Raw genomic sequence first — 17500 nt, 5'->3', positions numbered from 1 at the left:
AAAAAACGAAAAAAACAAACAAACAAAAAACCAGACAAACAATGAAAAACACAAACAGAAAAAAAAAGTTTAAACAGTTGGAGTATTTCCTGAATGAGTGGAACTGGATTCCACAAAAATAGGCCAGCATGCTGAATGGGGTTACCACACTTCGTTTTCAGTGGGAGATGAGGCCTCGACGGTAGGTTATTGCGTGGATTTTTTTTTTGATTTTTTTTAATTCGATTTTTCTTTTTTTTTTCTTTTCCTTCTTTTCTTTTTCCTTTCTTCCTATACGCAAACACTTTGTAAGGACTGTGTAATAAAGTTATGTATCAACCATCGCTAACATATACATGCATATACATACACACACATAAAGAAATATACATCAGCAACAAAGATTTTTTGTCAGGCAGCCGATTGGAAGTAAGCGATTACTCCAAGAACATTGGTTTGTATGGTATCCATGTGTTCTGAAAATCAGAATACCGTAAATTTTTTCGTGCTCTATATTCTTCTATTTTGTATCTATTTTTAAGCTTACTAAGAAATGCTCTCAAAAGTGGATTAGTTTTGTTCGTTTTACATTGATATACATACTGCTTTGCCAAGAAAAGTATAAAGTAAAAAGTGGTATCAGTATGGAAATGTCGATCAACTCCAAGGATAAGAAGGCTTTTTGTCAACTGCATATTGTGAACATTCATTCATTTTTGATTCACCACTGCGATAAAACCATGCCAGAATTTTTGGATTTCTGGGCAGTTCCAAAACATGTGATCAATGCTGTCTTTTGTAGAGCGGCAAAAATTACAGTTGTCATTATCTGATAATCCCATTTTTTTTCAAAATCACATTTGTCCCTATACACCTATGGACAATTCTCATTTGAAACCATTTCACTTTTACATCAGAAAGTTTGTGTATATAAATGAAAATCATTTTTCCAATCATTTTCAACATCAAAATTTTCGCCCCATTTTGCACAGCATTTTGGTGCGATGTTATTCTCAATGAGTGAGTCAGAATACATTTTCGATCCTTTGACAACAGACATTAACGTTTTAAAACAAAGTGACATAGTAATTTGACTTATTATCATCTACTTTTATTTTAGTATTCCTTATATATTCCGATATTGCAGATTTGTAACCACAAAAAGTAACAAAATCAATATCTACATGATATGTTTGCTTAAATTCTTCACATAACATAAAGTGACCATTTTCTTTCAAAAAGTGTGCAATACAATATACCCCTTTATCTATGTACTTTCGAGACTTAATAATCTTTTTACCTGTTTGAATTCTTCTGTTATAGAAAACTGGTTCAGCAAGAAGTTCTGCTGAGTCTTCACAACAGATAGTGTAGAAGTATGTCCTATAAGCCACCAATACCTCTGACCAAAAACTATTTGATGTCGTGAATGTCATAATAATTTCGGGTCCATATTCATCAATATTATTAAGCAGAGGAAAGTTATATAATGCAATATGTTTCCATTTTGTTATATGGAGTTTTCTGATCCAGGTCAGCTTCAAAGCCACAGCAAAAGTTTTCAAATATGGCAGTCCAAGTCCTCCATTTCTTGTACTTTTGTGAACAGTTTTTCTAATAATATTTTTTTCTCTTTTCCTGTCCCATACAGATTGATAGCATAAGTTCTGTAGACTTTGGAAGAAAATATCAATAAAAACATCCACAAATGTATCAATTTTGAAAGAATGAGTGATTTTAATATTGCCACTCTTCCAATTGGGGTTATCTGTCTCTTTATTCAAATCTTGAATAGGTGTTTTATATCAGCAATTCTTTCTGAGTAGTTTATTTGAGTACAGTCTTTCAAATCGTTAGTAAACCAAACACCTAATATCTTAAATTGTGCAGGGTTCCATTCTATCTGCAAATGATCCATGTAACGAACTGGGGAGTTTTTACGACTGCCTAACCATATTGCACTTGTTTTTCTAGAGTTCATATAAAATCCTGATTTTCGCCCAAAAATATCTATTATGTCTATGCAAGTTTCAAATGACTTCTTATCACCTGCTAAGAGAAATTCTGTATCGTCAGCATTCTGAGATATTTTGTGTTCTGTATTATCTATAGTAATGCCACGAACATCCTTACATTCACGTACCGTTATAGCCAAAATTTCAACACACATTAAAAACAAATATGGCGATATAGGGTCACCCTGTCTACACCCTCGCTGCACATTAAACCAATTAGAAATCTGATCATTAACAATAACGCATGATTTAATATTGTTATAGAATGTTTCTATCCATCTGCATATGTCTTCTTGAAAGCCAAAAGCCTTCAGTACTTTGGACATAAAGTTCCAACTAACAGAATCAAAAGCTTTCTAGAAGTTCATATTCAAAAGTAATCCAGGCAATATGTTTTCATCTAAATATGCTATTGTATCATAAATAAGTCTAATATTGTCCCCAGTATATCTATGCCTCATGAAACCTGTCTGATCCTCGTTTATAAGTTTTGGCAACACAGTCTTCAAGCGATTCGTTATGCAGGATGATCCAATTTTATGTATTTTCACTTTTTATGAAGTGATATAGGTCTCCATTGCTTTATAAAACGTCTATCTTTGTATCCTTTTGGTATGCATGTTACATTCGTTCACTATTCGTTGAAGGATAATATACAGGAATGGAGGGGAAAGCACAATATATATATATATATACATATATATATATATATATATATATATATATATATATATATATATATATATATATATATATATATATATAGAGAGAGAGAGAGACAGACAGACAGACAGACAGACAGAGAGGGACACACACACACACACACACACACACACACACACACACACACACAGAGAGTCTGTGTTATTCAGTTCTTGAACCGTACGAAACAACATACATATATCACAGACAAACAGAATAAAGAAATAGATTCGGAATAAGATAACTTCATGTGTACAATTTGAACCCAAAACTCAATACGTGTTTATATGAAAACAAGCATCCACATAAATAAATTCATCGAACGTGGCACATAAAAACTGGCAAATAAAAGAAAAACCAAACAAATAAATTGGTGATAAAATAATTTTATGGGTGAAATTTGACCCTGAAATTCAGCGTGTGGTTGAAGAAAAGCTGGCAGCCACATAAAAGTCACCGGACATGGCACATAAGGCCGACGTTCATTGTGAGACAGCTGTCAACTGCTACAAGCACCAGTCTGACTGTGTTCGTTGTACCTGTCGCACGTGCAGGACTAACTTGTGACGTTGTTGCTTGTCAACTGTGAAGGTGGGTTGTTTCCACACAGATGATGTTATTTTGTTTTAGATTTGTTTTAAGGAAGAAGAAATAGAGTTGTTTCAGTGGGTTGTTTTTTGTTGTTGGTTTGTGTGTGTGTGTGTGTGTGTGTGTGTGTGTGTGTGTGTGTGTGTATGAAAATTATTGATTTAAGTTTTGTTTAAAAAAAAACACCCAAAAAAACATAACAATATAACATATTTCTAATGAAAAACTAACAACTATAACAGCGAACCAACTGGACTATTTAACAAGGAGTTGAAAAAGTCATACATTAGCAATGGACTGCTGAAGATCGTCAACACTGAAGATGATTTCAGTTCAGGGATTTGAGACTTTAGCATATCGCAAGTTGGTATATGATCGGCTGTTATGTGAGCACCACAGATGCAAGAAACATTACTGACATATTTTGTCCTAAAACAATTCATTTTCCATCTGCAGATTAGAGAAATGATTTGCCTCTTATGAAAATCATTATGGTAATGTTTTCCCATGAAACCATACATTTTCTTTATGTTCTTATGTAACTCCGAGTTACCGGTGTGTTTTTCTTCAAACTGAAATTTTGACCATTGGACTTTTTCTACCATGGTGTAACATTCCTGTAGTGAAAGCGAAATATTTAAATCTAACTCCTTCGTTGAGCTTCTAGCTCCTTTTTTTTTAGCCAAAATGTCAACTTTTTCATTATAGTAAAAACCGCAATGAGAAGGAATCCAGCAAAAGGTTATGTGGGAGCCTCTTAGTAAGAGTTCGTGAATCAAATGGTTAATTTCAATAATGAGTTCATACCTAACCGTTTCTTTTATAAGTTCAATAGCATGAAGAACTGATTTAGAATCAACACAAAATAGAATCTGAAATATAGTTTTAGGAAAGGATATCATGAAATTTAACGCCATTAGAACTGCTATGAGTTCAGCTGTGAAGATGGATTTATTCTCTCCCAGTTGAAAAGAGTTTTGAAAGTTAAGGTCAGGAATAACGAAAGCAGCACCAGCTCTATCATTCACAACAGAGCCGTCTGTAAAACTCTTTAGATGATTAAGGTATTTCTCTTCCAAATGGATTCCTACATGCGATGTAAGTAAATTTATGTTGTCATCTTTGGTCAGATCAGTGTGATCGATATCAAACTGCGCTCTTTGAAGTTCCCATACAGGTGTAGGTGATACAACAGACCTTTTAGCAAAATGTGGGGTTTTATTCACGCCGGTATTTGTTAAAATACTTGACGTGTATGTTCCCAGTGTGGTATGAGAGGATATAGATCTAGCTCTCTTTGGAAAATCGCGGTCGGATTTGAGATTTATTTCCGATTCCAAATCATTTTCGTCCGTTAAACTTATCAAGACAAATTTGCTACACGCAAGTTCCCTTTGATCCTCTAATGGTAGTACTCCCGCTGCACTGTACGTTTTCTTACTGGAAGCATGGACTGGTGAGCCCAGTGCCAGTTTATATGCTCTGCAGTCTATGCTTTGAATTTTTTTCAATAAATATTTCGGTGCACTGAAGTATACTTCTTGTGCATACATAAGTTTTGACCGAACAAGTGATGTGCAAAGGTGTAGTATGTGTGTAGTGTGTGTGTGTGTGTGTGTGTTAGTGTGTTAGTGTGTGTGTGTGTGTGTGTTTCATGATTTTTTTAAATTTCATTTTTTGTGGAATGGCTGTGAATAGTAGAATAATGTATTTTGATTGTGTTTTGATTTTGTGCCCATTTTCGCTTTTTTAGCTTTATTCCCTGTTTAGGGCGAGGGCTGGATGTAAAAAAGCATGTTACTTGCTTATCTATTACCCTCGATAATAAAGATTTTGTCTTGTCTTGTCTTGTCTTGTCATCATGTGGCCCAGTAGCTTGTTTAACTCTGCTACACACTTCATGGTTTTTCATGTGGTCCCTGTATGTGATGCCAAAGATCTTCCGGAAGCGTATCATCTCTGTGGCCTGTATCTTATTTTCTAGTTCGGCTTCGAGGTCCATATCTCGCTGGCACAATATACCTGAATCATGAATAGTCCAATTATCATGATTTTATTTCGAGCATTTTTCTAAATTGAACAAATACTCTGTGCCCTTTGTCGTTCTGTCCTCTACCCTGGCTCCGATCCACGGCACCTCTGTTTGTCATTCTGCACTTTGTATGTTTATCTAATTCATCTAACTTTTATTTCACATTCAAATTTTCTGCATGAGATTTTCATCTTCAGGGTTATTGCTTATCTCAATTTGTTGTTGTTTTTTTATTCAGTGTTGAAGAAATAAGACCTTTTTTTCTTTTTTGACAAGAGATTTCTCTCCTGTCGCAGTTGCAGGCAGGACAACAAAGCTTACGGTAAGGTGGAGTGTTCTAACTTCCACACTTCAACACTTACCGCGCTGTGATCAAAGGGGACTATGAATGCACGATCTGCACGTGCATTGTCTCTGTCACACGATACTGATACCTGAATCCCCCTACCCAGCTTAAACTCTTCACCATGCTTAACACCCACAACACGCCACTTGTACATTGCATCAACACTGTTCACCGCCCTCCTGTTACAGTGCATCAACACTGTTCACCGCCCTCCTGTTACAGTGCATCAACACTGTTCACCAGCCCTCCTGTTACAGTGCATCAACACTGTTCACCACCCTCCTGTTACAGTCCATCAACACTGTTCACCACCCTCCTGTTACAGTGCATCAACACTGTTCACCGCCCTCCTGTTACAGTGCATCAACACTGTTCACCACCCTCCTGTTACAGTGCATCAACACTGTTCACCACCCTCCTGTTACAGTGCATCAACACTGTTCACCGCCCTCCTGTTATAGTGCATCAACACTGTTCACTGCCCTCCTGTTACAGTGCATCAACACTGTTCACCACCCTCCTGTTACAGTGCATCAACACTGTTCACCGCCCTCCTGTTATAGTGCATCAACACTGTTCACTGCCCTCCTGTTACAGTGCATCAACACTGTTCACCGCCCTCCTGTTACAGTGCATCAACACTGTTCACCGCCCTCCTGCTACAGTGCATCAACACTGTTCACCGCCCTCCTGCTACAGTGCATCAACACTGTTCACCGCCCTCCTGCTACAGTGCATCAACACTGTTCACCGCCCTCTTGTTACAGTGCATCAACACTGTTCACCGCCCTCCTGTTACAGTGCATCAACACTGTTCACCGCCCTCCTGCTACAGTGCATCAACACTGTTCACCGCCCTCTTGTTACAGTGCATCAACACTGTTCACCGCCCTCCTGCTACAGTGCATCAACACTGTTCACTGCCCTCCTGTTACAGTGCATCACCACTGTTCACCTCCCTCCTGTTACAGTGCATCAACACTGTTCACTGCCCTCCTGTTACAGTGCATCAACACTGTTCACCGCCCTCCTGTTACAGTGCATCAACACTGTTCACTGCCCTCCTGTTACAGTGCATCAACACTGTTCACCTCCCTCCTGTTACAGTGCATCAACACTGTTCACCGCCCTCCTGTTACAGTGCATCAACACTGTTCACTGCCCTCCTGTTACAGTGCATCAACACTGTTCACCGCCCTCCTGTTACAGTGCATCAACACTGTTCACCGCCCTCCTGTTACAGTGCATCAACACTGTTCACTGCCCTCCTGTTACAGTGCATCAACACTGTTCACTGCCCTCCTCCTACAGTGCATCAACACTGTTCACCGCCCTCCTCCTACAGTGCATCAACACTGTTCACCGCCCTCTTGTTACAGTGCATCAACACTGTTCACCGCCCTCCTGTTACAGTGCATCAACACTGTTCACCACCCTCTTGTTACAGTGCATCAACACTGGGCGGTTGTTACAGTGCATCAACACTGTTCACCGCCCTCTTGTTACAGTGCATCAACACTGTTCACCGCCCTCCTGTTACAGTGCATCAACACTGTTCACTGCCCTCCTGTTACAGTGCATCAACACTGTTCACCGCCCTCCTGTTACAGTGCATCAACACTGTTCACTGCCCTCCTGTTACAGTGCATCAACACTGTTCACCGCCCTCCTGTTACAGTGCATCAACACTGTTCACCGCCCTCCTGCTACAGTGCATCAACACTGTTCACCGCCCTCTTGTTACAGTGCATCAACACTGTTCACCGCCCTCCTGTTACAGTGCATCAACACTGTTCACCACCCTCTTGTTACAGTGCATCAACACTGGGCGGTTGTTACAGTGCATCAACACTGTTCACCGCCCTCTTGTTACAGTGCATCAACACTGTTCACCGCCCTCTTGTTACAGTGCATCAACACTGGGCGGTTGTTACAGTGCATCAACACTGTTCACCGCCCTCTTGTTACAGTGCATCAACCCTGTTCACCGCCCTCTTGTTACAGTGCATCAACACTGTTCACCGCCCTCCTGTTACAGTGCATCAACACTGGGCGGTTGTTACAGTGCATCAACACTGTTCACCGCCCTCTTGTTACAGTGCATCAACACTGTTCACTGCCCTCCTGCTACAGTGCATCAACACTGTTCACTGCCCTCCTGTTACAGTGTATCAACACTGTTCACCGCCCTCTTGTTACAGTGCATCAACACTGTTCACCGCCCTCCTGTTACAGTGCATCAACACTGTTCACTGCCCTCTTGTTACAGTGCATCAACACTGTTCACCGCCCTCTTCTACAGTGCATCAACACTGTTCACTGCCCTCCTGCTACAGTGCATCAACACTGTTCACCGCCCTCCTGTTACAGTGCATCAACACTGTTCACTGCCCTCCTGCTACAGTGCATCAACACTGTTCACTGCCCTCCTGTTACAGTGCATCAACACTGTTCACTGCCCTCCTGGTACAGTGCATCAACACTGTTCACTGCCCTCTTGTTACAGTGCATCAACACTGTTCACTGCCCTCCTGTTACAGTGCATCAACACTGTTCACTGCCCTCTTGTTACAGTGCATCAACACTGTTCACCGCCCTCCTGTTACAGTGCATCAACACTGTTCACCGCCCTCCTGTTACAGTGCATCAACACTGTTCACTGCCCTCCTGTTACATTGCATCAACACTGTTCACTGCCCTCCTGTTACAGTGCATCAACACTGTTCACTGCCCTCCTGTTATAGTGCATCAACACTGTTCACTGCCCTCCTGTTATAGTGCATCAACACTGTTCACTGCCCTCCTGTTACAGTGCATCAACACTGTTCACCGCCCTCCTGTTACAGTGCATCAACACTGTTCACCTCCCTCCTGTTACAGTGCATCAACACTGTTCACCTCCCTCCTGCTAAACGTCACCGAAAACATCAAGCGCACAGCACTGTCCAACAATACACATATTTTCTTGTATATCATAACGATTCCTCTACCACTTCGTGCAGTAAACCGCTCAGCTACGATAGATGAATATTGTTCTCGACTCTGTGGTTCAACTGTTTCCTGTGCACCTGTCACAAGGAAAGTGTGTGATCCAAAAGCGAGAGGCGGTCGATCCGTGCATCCAGGTGTGACAATTCCTAAAATCAACACAAAACTTTCTCTATCCAGTTTGCATTCTTCCCGTTTTTAGAGTTGTTTACCTCATTACACCCAAGAAAGAAATTGTCTAGCACTGCATTCGTTTTACATACAAACAGTTCATTTAGAAGAGAATTGCTGTTGAATCTCCAATAGCCCGGACCACAGTTAAACCTTTCATCGCTAAGATCCAAAACAACTGCTTTGTGGTCTGAGTGTAGAACAGGCACGTGGTCACAAGAACTACAAGAAATCAAAACATGTTCTGAATTTGGCAGTAGTCTAAACGAAGTATTCTGGGAGAGGTGAAATCAAAACATGTTCTGAATTTGGCAGTAGTCGAAACGAAGTATTATGGGGGAGGTGAATTTATCCCAAGAGAAATCTGTTTTATCTGTGGGATGGTAGGTCCTCCAAATGTCATATAATTCTAAAGTATTGAGTATTTGATAAAAAGCATCTGCTTCTGATGTGTCATGTGGTCGTCATGATATTATGTCCACGTCGTTACAGTCCTGCCATGATGTGTGCCCAATGGTTACACTATGGATGATAGGTTTACAGTCCTGTCATGGTGTGTGCACAATGGTTACACTATGGATTATAGGTTTACAGTCCTGTCATGGTGTGTGCCCAATGGTTACACTATGGATGATAGGTTTACAGTCCTGTCATGGTGTGTGCACAATGGTTACACTATGGATTATAGGTTTACAGTCCTGTCATGGTGTGTGCCCAATGGTTACACTATGGATGATAGGTTTACAGTCGTGTCATGCTGTGTGCCCAATGGTTACACTATGGATGATAGGTTTACAGTCGTGTCATGCTGTGTGCCCAATGGTTACACTATGGATGATAGGTTTACAGTCGTGTCATGCTGTGTGCCCAATGGTTACACTATGGATGATAGGTTTACAGTCGTGTCATGCTGTGTGCCCAATGGTTACACTATGGATGATAGGTTTACAGTCGTGTCATGCTGTGTGCCCAATGGTTACACTATGGATGATAGGTTTACAGTCGTTTCATGGTGTGTGCCCAATGGTTACACTATGGATGATAGGTTTACAGTCGTGTCATGCTGTGTGCCCAATGGTTACACTATGGATGATAGGTTTACAGTCCTGTCATGGTGTGTGCCCAATGGTTACACTATGGATGATAGGTTTACAGTCGTGTCATGCTGTGTGCCCAATGGTTACACTATGGATGATAGGTTTACAGTCGTGTCATGCTGTGTGCACAATGGTTACACTATGTGGTGTTGGGCAGCAGCCAGCCCACCAGCCAGCCCACAATATCAGCAACAGTCATGCATCAATCCATACAGGAAAACACGTGTGCACACTCTCTGTCCATTTTTATCCGGGAGACAGGGCATGACAAGGGTCAGGGGGCGGGGCAGGGGCAGGGGCAGGGGCAGCACGTTGTGACACGGAGGGGGTGTGTGTGGGGGGGGAGGTGAGGCACTGCATTCAGCACAACTCCCTGTGAAGCCATTTCCGCCAGGGCTGCAGCAGGTAGAGGCAGACAGCCAATGGCGGGACAGCCAGCTGTCGAGGTCACGTGTCTGCCTTGAATTCCACCCACCACGCCACTCCCTCCCTCCCACCCCTCCTTCCCCCCTCCTACCCCACTCCTTTAATTAGTTCACCTGTCCATACATCAATTCCTTCATCTCTTTCTTTCTTTCTCTCTCCCTCTGTGTGTGTGTCTCTTTGTGTCTCTCTGTCTTTATCTCTATGTCTTTCTCTTGTCCACATCACATAATAGCTATCTATCTCTTTCCCTAAGTCTGTGTGTGTGTGTGTGTGTGTGTGTGTGTGTGTGTGTGTGTGTGTGTGTTTAGTCATGCTTCCTTTGGTATATGTACGTTATTGTTGTGTATATTTCTATAAGTATATCACTGCATCTACATTTTGCAGAAATAATTGTGTTATTTGATAATTGATATTCTACCCGTTACACACACACACACACACACACACACACACACACACACACACACACACACACACACAGAGTTAGGTAGGTTAAGGGTATTCTTGTATCGTATATAATCATATTCTCTTCTTTTTTCTCCTGTTTTGTTAAAACTCCACAAGAATATGTCAGTGAACGTGGGAGTCCCAGCCCACGAAGAAGGAGAAACGAAACGAAACGAAACTTTATTTCACCAGGGTAATGAGAAGCAAGTACACATGCTTTTTTCCACCCAGCCCTGGACAAAGAGAACACACACACACACACACACACACACACACACACACACACACACACACCAAAAAAACACGCACAAATTCGCAATTATCAAGTACAAGAAAAAGAAAAAAAAGAATTAAGTACTATTAAAAAAAATAATAAAAGGAGGAAGGTAAAGGGGGTGGGGGGAGGGGGGATAATCTATCGACCACAAACAAAATCACATACACGCTCGCACACTCGGGGTGTCGCGTGCAACTTTTCAACAAAAGTTATGGCCAACTCTCACGCTCTCTCACCTTTATCCAAACAAACGCCTGGAATAAACAGATACAAAACATTTACTCCAAATACTTTTAACACATCACAGACCCGATACAACAGGACACTGACACTTAACGATCAGACACCACAAAGAAGTCTGTTCGCTTTCCTCTCCAGCAAGAGGAACACCCACAATTTTCCCTTCGTCACCCTCTTCTGTGACAGTTTGTCTTTTTACCAGTAATACTCAACTTAGGAGGTGGGGGGTGGGGGGGGGGAGAAACTGGCACCACACAGTTCGTTGTCCTGGAAGGTGGACTCTGGTGTTGGCTTGGGGAAACACGTCCACCAGCGACGCTCGAGCTCCCCAGGCGGAAGACGGCCACTCAAACAGCGGGGATGAAGTCGGGTCTCCACACAGGAAGAATGGAGTTCCCTAGACAAAAACCTAGAATCTGCGGCTAAGTTCTAGTGAATTATCCATGATTTTGGTAGGATTCCGCCGCCGCCCACCATCTCGGGGCGGAAGGGGAATCACAATAGCACTACGTTACATTATCATGGACAGTGACTCATTCACTCCCATTAATCCCATCATGGTTTACTGGCAAAGCAATCTGAACAAATTGAACAGTTTTCCAGTCTTTCTACGAAATATTAATTCCCGAAGTAGTTACAAATCCACGGAAAATAATCTCACAAACAAATGTAGGCTAGACCTTACTTCACTGTTTCCACATTCAGAACTGGGAGAAATAGACTGAGTAATTCTAACACATCAAACAGAATACGTGAGGTCATTTGAAATTGTAAATTTAGAGTGAAAGTAGTACTGAACTAGAGAATAATCAAACACTCGACCAAAAAACCACGCGTCAGTTTCAAGCAAACTGGTAACGTTCCAGACTAGGAAATAACTACGACGAAAATGAGATAGCACATGTAACGTCAGACAGTAAAAAAATTCAGGTAACAAACACATGAAGAGCAAAAGCGACTAATACAGATACGTATATTTTCGGACGGCTGTACAACAAATACTACAAATCGCAAGATCATTTTACCAATGCAACGACTAAGATAAATGAATGAATACCTCAACGGTTTCTGAGCTCCGGCCAAAATACCGGCTGAGCGTCCCTCTCCATAGGACCCTACACTTGTAGACCTGGCCAAGTGTCTTGCTCCACTGACTAATGGTGCTGGTTTTCCAAACGAAGAAAACTTTCCATAACTCACAAATCGGAAATCTGCACGTCATGCTTTCCAGTGCAACACGTGCATTCCATAGACTTCCTTAGCTGCATGGAGCACGCGGGAGAGCTACAAGGAGAGGGGTCTACCAAAAGTGGCAGCGTTCACACACACGCACACACAACCCTCCTTGTCCGGGACACGGGGAAACAAATGTTACAAAGGGAGATAGAAAAAAATTAAAGAAAAAAAGAAGAAGAAAAGTCAGGCGTGATATACTACTCACACACAGACGAACTAAGGAGAAGAAGAAGAAGAAGGAGAAGAAGAAGGAGAAGAAGAAGAAGAAGAAGACTCCCTCTTGCACATCGACTGCTGTTTTTCTCTGAAGCCACCCCACCCCCCACTCCCCACCCCCTTCACCTCTTCCCTCCCTCCGTGTCTTGGTCCCCATCAAACCTCTCAGGGACAGATGTGACAGATGTGACAGATGTGCCAGCTCAGTCTCTGTGCTTGCCGCTTTCCCTGTGCTCTCGTGTCCCAGTCAGGCTGTGTGTTTCACTGCTCCAATGATGGGGATGACCGCGGTAAGAAGACAAAGACAGGTGGTAAAAAGACAATGCACCTGGACAAATAGCTGGACATTTGTAGGGTACTCTTGTGTAATGGAGAGAGTTACCACTCTTTACTATTTGTTAATCATTTCATCTCCTGGCCTCATTATTTGTTAATTTCCAATTTGTAGAGTACTGCTGAGCTGGGTTCATTTGGGCTGATCAGTGCTAAGATGATTTTTTTTTATAATATAGTTTGATGATCATACTTCCTTTCTGTCTGTCTGTCTTCCTTTTTTCTATCTGTGGGGTTTGGTTTTCTTTCTGGCTAGCTCACCGGTTCTCCCTTCTCTTCATATGTTCTTTCTTTCTATTTCTTTTCTTTTGATGTTTTTCTCTTTCATTTTTTCCTGTCTGTCTGTCTTTCTTTCTATCAGTTTATGTGTTTATTGTTCTTTTCATACAACCTTCTCGACCCCCCCCCCCCCTTCTCTCTTTCTCTCTTTCTCTCTATCTCCCCCTCTCTCTCTCTATCTCCCCCCTCTCTCTCTATCTCCCCCCCCCTCTCTCTCCCCTCTCTCTCTATCTCCCCCCTCTCTCTCTCTCTCTATCTCCCCCCTCTGTCTCTATCTCCCCCTCTCTCTGTCATTTTTGATAATTAACAGAACTTCTGACACTTGTTGACAATGCCAGTTGACATTCAAGACCATCGGCTGGCCATTGGTACTTTTGTGCCAAGTTGGATCAAACTTTTGAAGAGGAAAGCGGCGATTTTTGCAAAACGCATTCGGGGATTCAAGATCTTCAACTTTGCTGGCCATTTTGCTGTGACCACCCTGTTCGCCTTTCTCGTGATTTCGGGCGTTGAACTCAACCCTGGCCCAGTGAGCGGACAGAGCGCAAGCAACAACAGTGCAGAACACAGCCAGTCAACACGGGGAACAGACACGGACACAGAGCAGTCATCTGTACAACAGCTGATCAGGTCAGTGCAGTCTCTCACCGAGTCAGTGAAAAGAATTGAAGATAGACTTGAAACGAACCAGAATGTACTGTCGTCAAAAATAGCTGACGTAGAAACCCATCTTAACCACCGTTTTGATGAACTGTCTGAACAACAGAAAATACTACCAGATGACGTGGATGCTATGTTTGTACACTATGAAAATCTACAGGAAAATCAAGATACGCTCGAAAGTCTTGTTGAGAACTTGGAAGAAAAAATCGACAGGTTGGAAAACCATTCCAGACGAAACAATTTAATCTTCGGTGGCCTGTTGAACGGTGGAAAGGAATCGTGGGAACAGTGTGAAGAAAAGGTGCGCTCAGTCATGAGGGACAAAATGAACATCACCACAGACATCGGGATCGAAAGAGCACACCCCCTTGGAAAATCATCTGTCATCGTCAAGTTCCTATCTTTCAAGGACCGAGAGCTTGTGATGTCCAGGGCAGGGTGTTTGAAAGGAAATGATCCTCCACTCTTTGTGAGAGAAGACGTGTCAGAGAAAGTCCGGAACCAACAGAAAGGTCTGCTGGCACTGAGAATAGAAATGAGGGACAACAACAAGAGGGCAGTAATCAGACACGACAAGCTTCGGACTGATGATGGCGTGTTCACATTTGATCTCAAGAAAAACGAAATCGTGAAACTTGGCAGCGACACGCCTCACTTTCAAAGCGGAAGACTTCCATCCGTTCCCCGGGGAGATAGCAAAGACGCAGCCAAGGCAGCATCGTCAGGGAAGAAAGATGGGCCTTGCATCTCCGACACAAGGAGCGGCCACCCGATGTCTACAGAGGACAACACAGCAGCAGACCAACTCACGACCCAGGACCAGGCGGACAACAGGCTGTACTCAACCGGGGTGAGGCAGGACAGCCGTGGCGGACAGAGAGGACCGCACCGACAGCCGTCGTCACGACCAGGGACCGACCGCAGTGACGCCCGGGCCCCACGAGGTAGAGGGGGATTCCGAGTCCAGCCCCCCTCACTGCAATGCAACAGGCAGAAGTCATCGGTCTCTCACTCCAGGGGGAGTCAGGGCAGTGAGGGTGGTTCCAGTCAGTCAGCATCACAGCAATAGGGAAGTGGCCGGTGCTGACAGACAGACCGTGAAGGCAGGAGGCTAAAGGTGGGAACATGGAACGTGGAGGGCTTGCTTCAGCGTCTTGACTCTTTTCATTTTGTTGACTTCTTTGTTGACTCTCCCTCTCTCTGTGTGTGTCTCCCCCCCCCTCTCTCTCTCTCTCTGTCTCTCTCTCCCCCCTCCCTCTCTCTCTCTCTCGTTTTCATTTCCTTCCTTTCGCTTTTTTCTCTCTCTTTTATCTTCCTTCCAAAGACTTCAGAATGCGGGTTAAAGGATCTGTACAGCCAGGAAATAAGAAAAAGAACAGATTGTCTTTTCTCCACTTGTGTGTGGGTAAGGAAGCACCTTTTTCTGTTGTTGATGTTGTTGTCGTTGTTGTTGATGTTGTTGTTGTCGTTGCTGTTGTTGTCGTTGATGTTGGTATTGTGTAGACAGATCTGTGTAGGTATGAACAGTGATGAGGGGTATACCTACACTGCACAATGACTTGGTCTGTGACGGAGACAGGGCTGTGTAGGTATGAACAGTGATGAGGGGTATACCTACACTGCACAATGGCTTGGTCTGTGACGGAGACAGGGGCTGTGTAGGTATGAACAGTGATAAGGGGTATACCTACACTCCACAATGACTTGGTCTGTGACGGAGACAGGGGCTGTGAAGGTATGAACAGTGATAAGGGGTAGGGGCTGTGTAGGTATGAACAGTGATGAGGGGTATACCTACACTCCACAATGACTTGGTCTGTGACGGAGACAGGGCTGTGTAGGTATGAACAGTGATGAGGGGTAGGGGCTGTGTAGGTATGAACAGTGATGAGGGGTATACCTACACTCCACAATGACTTGGTCTGTGACGGAGACAGGGGCTGTGTAGGTATGAACAGTGATGAGGGGTATACCTACACTGCACAATGACTTGGTCTGTGACGGAGACAGGGCTGTGTAGGTATGAACAGTGATGAGGGGTATACCTACACTCCACAATGACTTGGTCTGTGACGGAGACAGGGCTGTGTAGGTATGAACAGTGATGAGGGGTATACCTACACTGCACAATGACTTGGTCTGTGACGGAGACAGGGCTGTGTAGGTATGAACAGTGATGAGGGGTATACCTACACTCCACAATGACTTGGTCTGTGACGGAGACAGGGGCTGTGTAGGTATGAACAGTGATGAGGGGTATACCTACACTGCACAATGACTTGGTCTGTGACGGAGACAGGGCTGTGTAGGTATGAACAGTGATGAGGGGTATACCTACACTGCACAATGACTTGGTGTGTGACGGAGACAGGGGCTGTGAAGGTATGAACAGTGATGAGGGGTATACCTACACTCCACAATGACTTGGTCTGTGACGGAGACAGGGCTGTGTAGGTATGAACAGTGATGAGGGGTAGGGGCTGTGTAGGTATGAACAGTGATAAGGGGTAGGGGCTGTGTAGGTATGAACAGTGATGAGGGGTAGGGGCTGTGTAGGTATGAACAGTGATGAGGGGTATACCTACACTCCACAGCGGACACGACACCACTCTGTCAGTGTAGTTCAGGTCACGGGCTGCACGTGCACTGTCTACACACACACTGTGTGCTGTGTGTCCGTGCTGTGCTCTCTGTCTGTCTGTCTGTCTATTACTTCAGTCTGTTGGTGTCATCGTCACACACACACACACACACACACACACACACACACACACACACATGTACACACGTGTAAACACAAAGAATGCAGCTAATCCCAAACATTTTCTAAATTTGACACCAGCAGCACATTCAAGACAAATTACAAGTCTAATGTATAGAATTCGTTTAAATGCCTTTCGTACAAAATTTTCTAAAAATATAAAATGTATATGCGGTAAGCAAATAACTAAGTCATCTACTCATTCATTGTCCGAGCATAAGACATTTAATTCCTAAAGATGTAGTTGAATGATTATTCATTGCTTAGAATGTTTTCGGAAATTTTAAACTCCAGTCCAGTTGGTATCCTCCTTTGATGTGTTATAATTAATGTTGTTATTTATATTTACATTGTTGTAGATTAATACTTGTTGATATGCATATACATATTCTCCTTCCCATGACACCTCATTCAATACACACCACAATCTCTTTAGACCTTTTTCTTATAATATACTTTTCCTCTGATACATAACATGAATACTTTTTTACACTAATATTCACATGCATTCCCTTTCCTTTATCCACTTCTTTACTCCTTTCCGTCTAAAAACACTTATTGTGAATAGACGTTGAACTGAAGATAAAATACGCGTGCGCGCGCGCGCGCACACACACACACACACACACACACACACACACACACACACACACACACACACGAACGCACGCATGCAAACACACGTCCACAGACGCACGCACGCA

The 17500-nt window shown here is 43.0% G+C and overlaps 1 protein-coding gene across 4 annotated transcripts in view; it reads left to right on the top strand.

Annotated features, from left to right (window-relative positions):
• The window catches only part of LOC143293371 (carbohydrate sulfotransferase 15-like), an 80940-nt gene that overhangs the window by 33542 nt on the left and 29898 nt on the right, over positions 1–17500 (top strand). The window contains exon 1 of one of the 4 annotated variants that reach the window (XM_076604176.1): positions 12965–13050. The exons of the other annotated variants lie outside the window; for them this stretch is intronic. Coding sequence (XP_076460291.1) covers positions 13033–13050 — 18 coding nt within the window. The 5' untranslated portion in view covers positions 12965–13032. Of the gene's footprint in view, positions 1–12964; positions 13051–17500 lie in introns of those variants that run through there. 4 annotated transcript variants of the gene reach the window in all.

This window comes from Babylonia areolata, chromosome 19 (genome assembly GCF_041734735.1).
Source record: "Babylonia areolata isolate BAREFJ2019XMU chromosome 19, ASM4173473v1, whole genome shotgun sequence".
NCBI classification, from domain to species: domain Eukaryota; kingdom Metazoa; phylum Mollusca; class Gastropoda; order Neogastropoda; family Buccinidae; genus Babylonia; species Babylonia areolata.
This window is presented reverse-complemented; position numbering and strand designations above follow the sequence as displayed.